The sequence below is a fragment of the Pieris rapae genome, chromosome 18 (genome assembly GCF_905147795.1).
Source record: "Pieris rapae chromosome 18, ilPieRapa1.1, whole genome shotgun sequence".
NCBI classification, from domain to species: Eukaryota; Metazoa; Arthropoda; class Insecta; order Lepidoptera; family Pieridae; genus Pieris; species Pieris rapae.
In genome coordinates this window covers 744,156-759,739 of record NC_059526.1, presented here as the reverse complement: position 1 = coordinate 759,739, position 15,584 = coordinate 744,156, and the positions used below count along the sequence as shown (strand labels likewise).

General features: G+C 33.3%; 1 protein-coding gene across 3 annotated transcripts in view; it reads left to right on the top strand.

The window, feature by feature from the left end:
• Positions 1 to 15,584, top strand: part of LOC110994588 (transcriptional activator cubitus interruptus) — an 86,340-nt gene that overhangs the window by 25,889 nt on the left and 44,867 nt on the right. For 2 of the 3 annotated variants that reach the window (XM_045632143.1, XM_045632141.1), the window contains exon 2: positions 10,261 to 10,520. In XM_045632143.1, the coding sequence (XP_045488099.1) occupies positions 10,384 to 10,520 (137 nt within the window). In that variant the 5' untranslated portion in view covers positions 10,261 to 10,383. Of the gene's footprint in view, positions 1 to 9,263; positions 9,275 to 10,260; positions 10,521 to 15,584 lie in introns of those variants that run through there. The other variant, XM_045632142.1, reaches the window with a different exon arrangement.

Sequence of the window (15,584 nt, the reverse complement as noted above, 5' to 3'; positions counted from 1 at the left end):
AATACGCCATTGAATTGTTCGCAATTAGACTTTGTTTAACTTTTTAAGTATAAACCGATAAATGTATGCTGAAAGCTTAGCACGGTCTTGGCGATAAGTTCATCTCGTCAATACAACGTCAGATAACACGGCTCGAACAGTTGACACCCCGAACACAGAATGTACCTGTGGGCGAAGAGATTGTTCGAACTGCAAGTAAGAAATAAAAATAAAACAGTTTTGCAGTCAGTGGCGCCAAGTGGTTCGCCATGGAATATAGTCCCAAAATTTAAGCTACCCTACATACTTATCTATGGTCTATAACGAATGCTTTTCAATTGAACATGTAGATCGTTACACTAGGCAATTCGAAATTTAATTTTTGAAACACGAAAAAAAACAAAACACGGTAACGACTGTGATTGGCCAATGGCGTTTCTGGGCTAATCAGACACACGACAATATCCGTTTGACGTCATCGTCTTTCGACTGTCCAAACGGCTTCTGCAACATAACTTGGAAATTTATATTGCATTCCTGAGGTCCCAAATTCAATAAATACATTGTACAAGCTTACACCGTTAAGCAATAAAATTAAAATATATTTGTCGATTTCGTAAAATATTTAAAAGGACCGCAGGGTGCATCCGCAGGGCGCAATAAGTGAGACCCGTTTGTCCCTGTTCCTATAATATTTCCTAGAAGTGCGCCCGCGCATAATGCTACCTGATTAAGGCGAAGCGATACGGTAGTGCTGTTGCATACGATTTTGTACAGTACAGAAATATTTATGATTGGCAATACTCAACTTTTGTTATCAAAAATCCTTTTTCATAAATAATAAAATCAGTTGGATTACACAATTCAAAAGCAGTCTAACTCTTTTTATGATAGCGTAACCCGATTAGACAGAGAGGGACAAAATGGTACTTTAGTAAAAAATGCAATTACACTGAAGACTATATGAACTGGACTAAAAGTCCGAAATAAACGTATTTATTTATCAGGTGAAGTTAATGAAGGTGAGTACTTAACTGGTGCCAATCGTGCAATAAACGCAAAAGAGGAAGACGATTTAGAAGATAGTAGATAGACCAATTTAAGGAAACAGGTGAAGTAAATGTACTTTGGCAAAAAAGGATAAAATATAATGAGATTATATAAATGTATTTCATTGTAACTATTATTATTATTTAACAGGTTATTTTTAGAATGAATAAATTTTCTAGTTTTTCGAAGAACCACCTCCTTAAGTAGAGTGAGCCTACTTAAGTGGGCACTGTTAGAATATAAAGTCTGACCCTGGAGCGTACTAATACGAATAGGAAACATCTTTGTCCTTATTTAAATAACTTTTTCTTCTAACTCCGTCCTTTAAATAACTTATTTAAAGTATTTACGTTATGAAAGGCCCATTTCATCACAAGGTCATATTCAGGTCCATATTCAGGCCCGATATTTATTCCAGCAGTATTTTCCGCGTTTCCTAAACTATATAGAGAGATTAAGTTTTGCTTTTGAAAAGAAAACGCTGTAACAAGTATTTAATATGAATTTAGAATTTTAAAACTACTCTGATTTTAAGGATTATAAATTCCTAAATAGTTATATAGCTAGGTCGATATTTTCTATGTAATGCTCTCTCAGTGATTATCTGTCATAAAAATTACTTTAGATGTTGGATTTTATATAAAGATAATACGTTATTATAAATTATCAGTGTAGGCCTCCAGCCAACATCTAGCGCAAACTTCTCCCCGCGGCTTTGGACGCGGTTTCTCATCGTTATAAAAATCTATTGACTATTACTTAACATGCCAGGATTATGGGAAGATCAATCAGAAGACCAATCCTATAGTGTCTAGTGTTTAAACGTACATATATGTTCAAACTACTAGATTTTTGGGTCTTAGACAACGTTTATAAAATAATTAACGTATTTCGAAAATCACAATCACTTTAATCAAAAATATTGTAGACGTACGAGCAAGTGAGATTGTTTTTGGGACTTGCCAACCCTTGAAGAACTAGTCACCGTTTTCAAACCTTTAAAACCACCGTTCTAAATGCTCTATTTATCCTTATACACAAAACAAATATACAATGAGGAGTGGAATAACTTATATACATATTTGTGAACACTACAAGTACCAAGACTTTAACCGAGTTTAGTCCAAGTAAAATTTCATTGTTCAAGCTATTCATCTTGCGGTCACCATTTTCACGGTCAGTTGGTGCCAACGAGTAATCTCTGTAAGTGACCACAAACTCGAGAATTGCATTCAGTGGTTACCTACGTTTAACTGTACTTAAGTTTAATACGATAAACGATGTTCGAATTGAAAGAAAGATACATTTTTCATTAAAAATATTTCAGTTTTTGATACTGTGCATCCCAATTCCATTCCATCCTAATCATGGCAGAACACTTAACATCAGGTGAGCCTCCAGCCCGTTTGCCCCATATTCTATAAAATAAAAAAACATAATAATTATGAAACAGATACAGAAATTGGTGGCCAAGGGCAAGAAAACGTCATTCAATTTCAATTTCAATTCAAGTATGTATTTCGAAAGCTTTTTTGTATTCACCTACGACAATATAATTTAACACCGCAAATGTGAACGCCGTGTACATTTTAATTAGTTTGTCAGAAATCATTCGAAGTGATCGATTTATTTCCATCGGATGCGTCGAATTTTAATTGAATCTCGAAATAACTATTCAAACAAAATCAATGTAACCAGCGAAAGTTTTAGAAAAAGCTTTCTTGTCCTTATTAAACTCGGACTCAATTCAAGTTAAGAATAAACATTTATTGCTTAGATAAAGAACAATACATTTTTATCGTAGAGGTAGCAGGTAATACATGTTTGGGTGACCAGACTCTACGATCACTCAGGCATATTCTAAGAGGCACAAAATATTCCTCTCTCAAAGGTCGGCAACGCATCCATTAACCATCCATCCATATAACTGTCCATTGGCTGCTATAATTTCCTTTTTTTGGCGTCCCATAGGCTAGTTTAAAATAAATACTGATTGGATATAAAATAATAGGCTTGTGCGATTCTTATTCTGGAGGTCATAGCTTCGATCCCTGCACATGTCTGTGCACCCAATGGACTTCCTGTCTATGTGCGCAGCTAACACGTATGCTAAAGGAAAATGACTCGAATCCAAAAATTTCCGAGATGTGTCATACACGGCCTTCTGTCTAATCACCTGCTTGTCTATGAAATAAAAATGATCAACGAAACGAGACCAATGTGTGGCCTAGATCGATTATGATTAGCAATTGCAAGAGATATTTTTCTTTAAAAAAAAATTGTAGTGTAACTTTTTTTTGCAAGGCGGACCATGATTGTTAAGACTTTAACGTAAATAAGGAATTAAAGTTCTAATAATGTATAATTTTAACTATTATAATGTTCTATAAAATTTTGTTTTCAAGACTCATAAAATTATTTTCGTTTCTAAAAAATATTACATTTGAAATGGATCGGCGCCAAATTTCGTCTATCAATTGGATTAGAAGCTGAGTGCCGAAATTTTTATATCGCTTGTAAAATCAATTGAAATGTATTTATTTTTAAAGTTAATCTTTTTATAGAGAACAGGGGGCAAACAGGCTCACCTGATGATAAGTGATACTCATGGACTCTCAATATCTGAGGGCTCGCGAGTACATTGCCGAGTTGTCTTTAAAGAATTTGTATTTTACTTGATTTGACATAAGGCGTCGATCGATCGATATCGAGTAGGTTCGGAAATCAATTCCTAACCTATACGATGTTAGACTACACAAGCACGCAGAGGTGGTAGCAAAAACTGCCTTTTAAACCTTCATAGTGGAAGTCTGGTGATCAAAAACATGACTTTCCTATGTCAAAATCCAATTAGTTTCTGACGTACGCTAATAGTTTCGGGTCTTCAACAATAATATATGTACATCTTGACAATATTTAAAATACTTTCTATGAAATTATTCAGGTCGTTCTCACTTCTACGAACAAATAAATTAATAAATAAAACTGACAACAATCTATTTCTTATAAAACAAATAAAACACTCGTAAAATGTATGGGAATCGAATAAATCTGTGAAAATTAACACTTCTATTGTTTGGATATAGCTTCCTACACTCGTGTGTTGAATAAAGTTATTTGTAAAAATGACCCTTAATACATAAACATTTTTAGATAATTAAAAATAAACTTACTCAACAATGGACTTTAATGTTTAGAAGTTATAGGCTATTTTGTAATAAAATTGTCTTCGCTACGAGTGATATATTTTGTAGTCGACATGGTATAGCAATAAAAATGAGGAACGTCAAATTTATAGTGAGTTGCATTTCAATGTAACATCTAGTTTCTAGTTTCGATCCAGACAGACTAACTTATTAACAGAAGATTTCTAATTGTTTATTACCGGTACATAGTTTGCTATGCTGCTATTATTTCACAGCTACCTTAGGGGTGACATTTATTTAACAAATATGTATTAGGATTCTTCTGGAAAAAGTTACACCTATCTCTAATTTCTCCTATCTGCAGTGATCCTGCCACTAACTACCTGCGATCTGTCACGCAAGCATATATAATTGAAATTAAGCTCTTAACTTTATTAATAATAATATTTAAGCGTTGATAATCAGTTAATCTTTCTCTGCAAATATGTATTTAAAGTCTTACATTTGCTAGTCCCATTAATTTTAAAGTTCAACCACTTAGGATTAAGTCTACTCAAGAATTAAACATAGCAAAACAAACAATTATTGCTTCCGTCAAGACATTTAAAATTCGCATCTGATAATCGCTAAATGAAAAGCTATAAAAACATATGAATTAATTTTTTATTCATTCCGAATTAATTCACGATCAAACTTGCCGCAAACAGCTGTATTTTTTTGCTTTACGCACCTGCGTGTAACTTAGTGTTAATAAAGTAAAGTGTGTGTTTTAAATGCGAAAGTGTTTTTGATAATTAAAATGGAGAGTGTTCAGGAGTTGTTCGGACTAATACATGCAGCCGAGTTTCATCAACGGACGTCATGGCAGAATACAAAATACCTTCCGTATCACCTTGACGTCCATCGTTCCGCAACTAAGTCCAGGCAATTTGTACTGAACTAACTGAATTTGCGAACCAATTCGACTTAGGGTCTTACTAATTCTTAAAAGGCCAGTAGCGCGCTTGCGAGCCTTCTGTCAGTGCGAGTATCCATGGGCGGCGGTGTCACTTAGCATCAGGTGAGCCTCCTGCCCGTCTGTAACAAAAAAAATCTGTACCCCATATGTCTTGGCTCATTGCATTTCTTTGGTCATATTTATAGTGTCATTGATTCTGTCTGATGCACTGAAACCAATCGACAAAGTGTTAATGCGTATGTAAGAAAAACCAAACGACTTTACGAACTTATACTTGGATAAGAAATAAAGCCTCGCCCATGTGCTCGAGTAATATAAATGTAAACATTTGAAACATCAGCGCTGAATATTACTCCTGGCACTCGACCAGTGGACAATCGTTGAATGGATCTATTAGCTTAACAAATGCTACACAATCGTTAGGATTGTTATCCAGCTGCTAATGCCATACATATATTATTTATCTTAAAGTCAAATACAATACTTATTTAATAATTATAAATGTAAGAAACGTCTATATATTTATTTAAAATAAAACACACACATACAACGGAATAATATATAACAGAAAACATTCAGTAAGTACATTCAAAGATAGACAAAAGAAAATCGAAATTAAACATTAAACAAACTACACTTAATATTTTAAAGAAAAAAACGAATTGTTACTACTGGTAAATAACTTGGATTAAAAAATAATTTGGAGAAAATGTCCAATCTATTTTTAAGAGTTCAATTCTTGAAATATTTTCTCTAACCCTTTGGTTAAATGGAAAATGTCTACATCTAGGTAAGTTGTTGTTATAGTTACGTAAAAACTTTTTAACTTTTTTGTTAGGGGGCGGATAAACTATTTATAATACTGGTGAGTACCAATAGGCATATTATTATTAGATTCCTTTCAAAGTTTTTAATAATATCAACCAAACTTTTTCCTTTCCAAACTTTCCTAACTTTTACCTGTATAGTTTAGCTTTAACTGTAACACAGATATCATCCGGACGCACGTACGAATCGCTTTTGGCCCTGCCGCTCAAAGGGCCTTATACGCAGAGTTAGGCTCAACTCATTGTAATTTATGGATGTCCACAGAACTGTGTATGGAATTCTAAACCTCGCGATAAAAGGATCAGCCGATACGGCTCGAAATGACCCCGTGACGACGGTTAAAGTTGGTTTAGTAACAGTAGTACGCTTGAATGTTAAGTGTATTTGACGTTTAAAAAATGCGGTCAGGTGTAATTTACGTTAACATGTCTACAAGTAATGTTCTAGTGTTTAATATAATTCTAAAATTTTTGTATCTAAACAATATATACAATTTGAACATAGTTATCGATTTCCATGCCACCTAGACCGACTTAACGATGTCGAATTTAGGTGTTGGTGTGCGCGCGCATCGTAAAAATTCACTCTCATCATTCTAAGATTTAATACAGATCTTTATATATAATCAATTTCGCTACATTTTATTTTAAATTTAATAGCATTGTAGATGAATAAATATCAAAACAGGCAAGAAGCTTAGCGCAGTTCATGTCTAGATTTATGGAAGCATAGGTCAGAGAAACCAATTTAGACCTCATGAACTATTCAGCTTATTTAAACATTTTATATCTAATCATCATTTTATAAATAATACACGACACTTAAAAGGAGGTCGCCGCTTAAAAGTTTCTATATCCTCCACAAAGTAGTATAAACGTGGAATTTTGACATGTTGTGTTTTTAATCTAATTCCATTTTCAAAATTAAATTTATACCTCCGCAAGAGGCCGTATATAAATTACCTCACCAATCCGAAGTAACGTTAATAAGTTAATTCGTGTTCAAATCGCGCGCGTGTTAGTTGAGGCCATATCTAATGAGCGACTATTGTGAATTGTCTGTGAATTATGGTCCGAAGTAAAAAATGCGTGATGTGGTGTATTAATGGGGTATTAACGATTTACGGCAGTGTTTAGCATACTCGTGTAAGGGTTGCAACTTTCGAAATGTGAAACTAGGATAAATATTGTCTGCAATTAGAATTGTGATAAGTAGAAAAGATGTTATTAAAAATGAAAATAAAACATATGGTATGTTCACGCAGAAAGCTTCTCTCGAAAACAAAAACTTTGTTTATTAATGATAAACAATGCACACTGTAAGATATGGAAACACTTTTAAGTAAAAAATACCTGTATCAGTGTTCCCACTTCTTCGTTAACATTTTTTTATATTTTAATTTGGTGATTATTTTTTTGACTGTTTACAACATCTCTCAATTTTTAACGAAATGCGTTACGTAACGCGTAACACGCGTGAGTACATGAGTGAGTGTGTGGGTGTAATGTATAACTACATGTGAGCTCTCAGGACCATATCCAGCTCTGCCTAATAACTTATTTAACCTGATACTTTTATAGGTATATGATATTGTAAATTATGGTAACGAAGTGTAAATAAATTTTACTCGAATGATATTTTCTATGGATAAGATTTCTAATACACCGGTGAAACCAAAGCGAAATAAATTCTTTTTTTTTAATATTTTTTTTAATGTCCGTTCCTAAAAATGCTGAGATATCCTTTTTTAATAGCCACCCAATACGTTTAATAAAATATTACTTAATCACCACTGTAATTATTTACAGTTAAACTGAGTTTATCGACCCCTATTCGATGACCGATGATGAAATATAGTTTAAAAGTACACACATCTCGACACCATAAAGACAAAATATTTCTCGGAATATTCGAGACAATCGCCTAAAAAACAATTAAATCGTAATTAAGGCCCGTATTAAGACGGTTGGCATGCGTCTGCGCATTACACTGTTTTTGGGGATAGGGATGTGGAGCAATATAGATATTTTATACCTTTCATAGGATAAAATAATATAAACGATTTTTCGTAATGAAATAGTAATTTTTAGTAATTATTTTATTGCTTACGCCAAATATAAAATATTCCAAACAGTAATTATAATAAACATATACTAATTACTAACTTACATACTCCCTAAAAACATTAATTACTACTTGAAAAATGTCTTGCATTCATCACTTTCTTCAAAACATGTCGCAAATATATCCAGTTCATGTTTGGAACTGTGAAAAAGGTTGAGTATCGGAGTCATATGCGGAATTGGTGGCTGCTGATGAAGGACAGTTCCTTAGGTACTCAAACAACACGGTTTGCGTCTATAAGTCACTGTAACTCTAGAATCTAGACATTATTATACAAAATGTACCGTGAGGTATTTAGTTATTTATTTATACTTCTAACTACAAATAACAATTAATATAATTAAATTAAAAGGAGGGCAACGGGGGGCTTTATCGCTTTCAAGCGTTTTCTTCCAGGAACAAATACACAGAATTTACAATATAGTTAACTAATATTACATTAAAACAAAATTTAAACATTAAAAAGTTTGATCCCTGGCAGTGTACCTATAATGCTGGCTGCCATTATTGTGATTGAAGAATATATCGCTTTTAAACGAATGTCATATGTTTTAGTAAATCTTTATACATTAACATATTTGAGTGGGTTGATAATTTTAAAACGAAAGGTGAATATGACTCGACGCTTCGTATAATATTGAGATTACTATGACAATTTCCTCAGTTTAAAGGTTTCTCAGCGATGTGTGAAACTAACATTTAGCGAGCAACATGCTATTTAGCTAATACATGCAAATTATAATCTGATAATCGTTTCTTATATATTTTATGATTCGCACATTTATGGTTGTGTAAATGTTTTTGATAGTTGGTCGTGTTTTACAAATTAATACAAGTTTCTTTCTTCACTGGTAAATAATCTTGGTTTGTTTTTAGGGTATAAATTCTAGAAATACTGATATATAACGGCAATAGTTTTTCTGTTTTTATTGACGTTTTAATTGAATAAAACACATATATGTTATCTATCATGTTGCCACAGACCTATTAAATAAAAGTAAGTCAGTAAAATAGAGCACAAGATATATAAATAATACAACATACTAAAAACGATTTAAATCGCCATTTCAATACATTGCAATGTTATAGCTTCACAATACTATCGATAACTACGAACATCACTGTTCACTGTTCGTACCATGTAAGGGACAATGCGGCTTCAAAACAATCACATCTTCATTAATTACAAGTGGAATTTTTACTGAGGGTACCTTAATAAGACAGGATAAAAACCTGTTGAATCCCAATGCTGTCCATTTCAGGAGAAAACACGTCGTTATGATTTCATAATTCACTTTGCGTTTTTATGTCTATGAAGCTTTTTAATACGCTATTTTTGGCAATTGTCTATAATAATAATAAAGCATACATTTATTTCTTGTTATCCTAACTTTCTTCAGTACCGTGAACATCTTATCCTCAGCCTTTTCCAAATATCTCCATCATCGTCCATGGCTTTCTTTTTACATTTGCTTTCTTATCAGAAGCGTTATCCCGCTTCTATTTCTTTTATCACTGTCTTCTCCTTCATCCCCTCATTATCATACATTTTGTATATAAATATGTTAACTTCCTCCGAAGTATTTGTTGCTCGCTGATATATAATATTCGTCTCTTTGAGCTTTAGAGATCTTTATTTACATTCACTTAAAAGCGGCAACAAAGTTATAAGCTTGTGCAAAGTGCCAATTAACTCTTCATTTATGTAATTAAAGTGTGTGAATGAATCTGAGGCACTTTTACCAGTGCAATAATTGTATAGATTTAAGTAAGTAATGTTTTGATTCACATTGAATCCCTTGTATTCAAGGAAGAGTGATCGAATTCGTATTCAAGGAAGAATACGAATTTACAGCGTTTAGAGGATTTGTTCGAATTAATTTATCATTGGGAACGTCACTTCGAAGGAGAATACGAAATTATACCCCACTACACACTATGTGGAACCAACTGTGGCTTAGGTTCATTCAAGAGTCCTTTCTTCTTTCTTTCGTAGCAAATATTAAAAAGTCGGTAAGGCGCTTGGTAGCCCTCTGGAAATTCTCATGTCTATGGGCGGTGGTATAACTTAACGCAATTATTATATTTAAGCGAGAAGTACACTTGTACTATGTGCCATTTAACATTATCGATATATTAAACCAAAATAACCTGATCCATTTATCTTTGTTCCAGTTACAATGACATCAAAGAAACGGTACCGCGCTGCGAGATAGTGAAGAAATGACGCAGAAAACAGGGAAAGGGGTGGAGATGACTTGATTGTGCGAGTGTTTTAAATGATGATAGGACTTTATAATGCCTGATCGGGAAGTGCCTGGAAGCGGTTTCTTGCCTCTGCAGTTTCCTTCGGCTTTCGCTGCGTTCCACGCGACAGCTGCGCAGGCGCCGCCGGGCACGATGCACCACGCGACGCATTACCATCATCATGCTCAGTAAGTTAATTATATGCATTTTAAGTTATAACACAACTCTACTAAAGTATAAGCCTTTAGATTTAATACCGGCACAGAGAATCCTCGATTGAACTATTTAAATATTTATAATAATATATTATGTTACTTAGGGCCTGTTTCACAATGTCCGGATAAGTTCCAAATAAGCTATTTATTACTTATTGGTAGGATAAACAGTATTTTTGCGTTTCACGACTGTCAGCGCTATACGTCATTAATTGCGAAGTATCTTATTTGGAACTTTTATCTTTTGAATAATTTATGTGTTGCATAGCTATTTGGCACTTCATTGTGAAACAGGCCCTAACTATTAAAATATGTATTTTCAGGAACAAATGTTAATAATTCTAAATTATAAAAATTTAATTGTGATTTTATAGGTTATATTTATTAACTTTAAGAATGCATATTAAAACACGTTGGTGTATAGAACCTTTGAAAAGGAGGCTTTGATTAAGGCTTGTTTACCATGTAATGTAATAATAATAACACAAAACAGGAAAAATAATAAAAGCAATTTCGTCCAGACAAATCATATTTTATTAAATAATATATTTCGCTGGTTATCCAGACAAATGTATAATGAAATAGTTGCCATCAGTGTGCAGGTAAATTAATATTGTACAAATCGCGCTAATATATCAACTGACATTTTGCTCATAATTACTTCATTCAAGAATGCTTTGCATTTTTGCATCTCAATTTACAGACAGCTGCCTATCGAGTCACCTTCAAGTAACACCAAATAGTGCCTCTTTAACGACAACGAACTTTAATAACGACATTTTTGTCTACCACTTTTGACAAAGAATTACACTCCTGCGCATTGTTTCCCAACAAAAGCCACGCCATTAGTCTTTCTAACATTCTTATGCTACTCCCTATATAACAGACATATTTTTTTAATAAAAAATGGAATTTCAAATAAACAATCTTGAATGATGGGTTTTAGGAAGAAATCGTTAACGAAACACAGTAAGTTAATTTTAAAAGCAACAAATACCAATATTATATTTGGAACCAGCTGCTTACCTAAAGTATTTCGGAACCAATTTGACTTAAGGTCCTTTAAGAAAAGAGCGTACCACTTACTAAAAGACCGGCAACGCACTTGCGTCCTTGCAATGTGAGTGATACACTTAACATTAGATGAGTCTCCTGTTAAATAAAATAATGAATATAAAACAATTTTCACTCAAAATAAATTAACTCATTTTATGAAGACACCTTGCAAATTGCAATCTTCGCTTAGCCAATGAATTAATCGATACTTAACTACAATGTTATGTTTTAATAAAATTTAATTTACAGCTATTAAATAATCCAGTTTATCTTTGAGACTAAATTAATTTTAGTGCCTTTTGCATTAAAACTTGTTTGTTTTAATATTTATATCTTTATAGGTATCGAACACTTAAAATAACTAGAGTAGGAAGAAAATACGAGGAAAAATAAGATTTTATTTCGTAAGCTTTTCAGTGGTGAATGCCTGGATTAATTATTTTTAAAATAAACTAATTTAATTAAATTAGTTAAAAAAAAGTAATCTAGTTCAATTAACTATAAAACACGACAAAAAAACAATTATATCGTTTGTACTGTGCATTAATTAATTGCGTTATTTTTCACATGACATTCAAGTTAATAATTCTGCATTTAGTTTATTACATTTTAATTGCATTCACTTATCGTATTATATTCGAATGGGTTACGCGTATCGGATGTATTCATCTACATAAGTAATTTTATCATTCGCGAGGCGAGTGTCCTTTCATATCGTTTCATGTCCTCGACTCATTCCGAATCGCCAGCTTCGTTTATTGGACAAGACCATAAAATTGAGTGGTTCATTAAGCATTTGTATACACGCCGCAAGTTCATTGCGTAAGTGCTACCTCATAACGATAGTCCCTCAGAATCTGCTAGTTTTGCTATCATTAGGGCACCGATTTATTGAGCCGGGAGCAGGTAAAAATTTAGATTAGAGTCGCCATATTAAAGTTTACGGTCGCATAAAACTCGCTTCGGCGAGACAAGGTGTTACTTAATAATAATTTATTGCAACATACCAGACCCTGACGATAACATTAATCTCCTCTAACCGGACAATGAAAAAAGGATCCATCGAAGGTATAGACAGGAAGTCATCAAAGGAATTGAGACATTTATGTTAGAACGGACGTAAATAAAAGCAATCGTTTCAACAAATGACTTGGTCGCAGTTTTCAAAGGATAGGTGATGTATGTAGGCGCACGGCTCGCTCGACTGCAATGATTAATGTTCTGGCCGCAACATCCCAGGATATTAAAATTTTAAAACGTTAATTTACTAAACAGTTCACTTTTAAAACGTTGAGTGATGTGACGGCTCGCGGCCCCGGTACAGTTGCAATATTTTAAACTTTATTGTTCTCAGTCTTAGCATCAATGGGGGCTTTGTGAAGAACTGGTGTAAATCAGTGCTGGGAAGTCTACTAAATCATTCGCGAGAGATGGAGTCGATCCATTAATTAGTTGGTCGTATTTCTAAACTTTACTACTAGGAGCTTTTGGAGCTTTTCATACAATATTCTCATTACGAGACTGCAGTACATCACCAGTGTTTTCTTCTGTTTTGGTAGAATAGGGGGCAAACATAACTAATCTGACGTTCCTACGCGATACCGCCGAAAAGCGGTGAGAGTGCAGGCATTTTAACATTTAGTAGAAATAGTAGAAAGACCCGAAGTTGAATTGGTTCGGAAAAATTTGTGCGCAAAAAACGCGCAATTGGTGAACAGCGTTAAGGTTAAGATTTTCTTTGCTATGATAGCCACTCTCCTATCATCCATTGCAATAAACTATACACGAGCGGAAGTCCCGATCGGGTGTACCCATTAACGGTTCCACGGTGCCTCATTTAACCCAGCCTCGATAATTGCCACCATGTGTTTATTTCTAAGCATTCTAATTATATCACGCACAATGGCTTCGACACGTATTTTCGTCTTCGCTCCGTCAAGCCGATTCTGTACTCGGTCGGTATTCGTTTGATTCATTAATGTTTTGTCTAATGAATTAGTGTTACGTGTTAATATAAACTTTACGTCTTGTATTTAATTTTTAAGTGTTTAATTATTTTTATCTAATTTATTATGAATGCCTATGAAAGAGGACTTATGGACACCTTTTAGAGAATCTTCTCAAATAGATTAATAGTATACAAAAAAAAAACAATTGCAATCTGAGATTTTTTGGTATGCGTTCAAGGCATTACTTAATTTACAACTTACATTTTAGATAAGTGATTTTGATTTAAACTCTACTGAGAAAGATTGACTGCTATTAGATGACGGACAATATTTGACGTTATTTTTATGATATGAAAATATTTTTATTTTCTTTAGGTTTTCGTAGATTCATCGTAAGATTAATTTTAGTATCAAAACGGATCCCATTTTACAATGACAGAAACACAATTTAAATATTTCGTATCTAAATTCTTATGTCATTTTAAACCCGAATTTATTATGTGGCGTTGAATAAGTTGTTTACATAAATAATAGACGTCGTAATATTTTTAACAAAATCCCCGTGGGTAACATGAACCGGTTGGGTTCGAATCGATAAAAGTGATATTGAAGATACGAAGCTCAAGATAACTTTTCTTACGGCTTTATTCGTTTTGACCCAAGTATTTATACAATGTGATGAAACTTCTAAGCCACATAGTGTCAGGTATTTTTAATAACTTATGATATTTTTGCCCGCAATACCATTTAATGTTAAGTGATATTTTTATTTATTCCGAAAAACCAATTTTATATATTTTATATGGTATGGTGACGGCTGTAGCTGACTATTCGACACAATTACCTGTTAGGTTGCCTCATGTATTATTCTACCTTTTTATACCATTGTAGTGTGCTATATTTATATTAAATATTTTAAATATCTGATGAAACTTATCCCATCGCTCGTGGGTTTTAGATTAACATTTTTCTTAAAGCTTTATTAAATGTTTTCAATAGAAGGGTTTGATTTTCAGCTTTAGGAAGAGCTTAACATGTAACCCAACGCGTCTGATAGGGATCTAATTGTCAATGAACCACACACGGAGCTTTTGTTTTAGTCTGTGGATGCGGGTTGAAGAATGGCTTGTGGGAACACGTCTTTAGTGCTTTTTTATAATTTTGGTTTTATAAATCTCTTGACACCTTACATTGCAAGATGCCAAAGGCCTAGTTTCTTTATCACAATTTAACAGGATTATATCCTTTTTTTTAAACTAAATTATTTGCTATCCGTAACCATTTCTATTAATGTATTGTAGAAAACTCTGTTTTTTATATAACTCGTGTGATATTTACGTCACCCATGCACACTTAATGCCAGAGGGCTCGCGAGTGTCCATGGGTGACTTACAGTCCTAAAACAGTCCAGTATAAGAGCGTTCCAATTATTAAAAGCCCGGCAATGCACTTTCGAGCCGTCTGGCAATGTGAGTGACCATGGGCGGCGCAGCCCTTAGCAAAAACTTCCTGCCCGTTTGCCTCCTATTACATATAAAAACTATAATATAATTCTTTAAGAAGAAAAGCATATATATCATAGTATATATTAAACCCATTGGGAAAGCTTTTATGAACTTTCAAGTTAATAAATAAATTCCTTCCGCGCGTTTTTGTATTTCCAAGAATAATTTGTTAGCACGAGAAAACCCATAAATGTCCTATTCATATTTCATAGACTTGCTTCTAAACACGTCGCGACTAAACGTTCTTATATATTTCTAACGGATGTTGACGTTTAAACCTCGTTTAAATATATTTTTATATGCCACTATATAGCCTTGCATTCTCTATTCTCCACATCCGGACTAATCAGAAAAAACTATATTTTGATATAAACTATTTACTTAACTAAAATACATTAACTTTTTCGAATTTTAAACGAATGTTATTGCCACTGTCCACTGACTTATCCTAATCTAAATCTTTTTTTGTGTCTTCCTGAAACAATTAATTTAACGACTAGTTACTCAGGTAACGAATCATTTTCAAA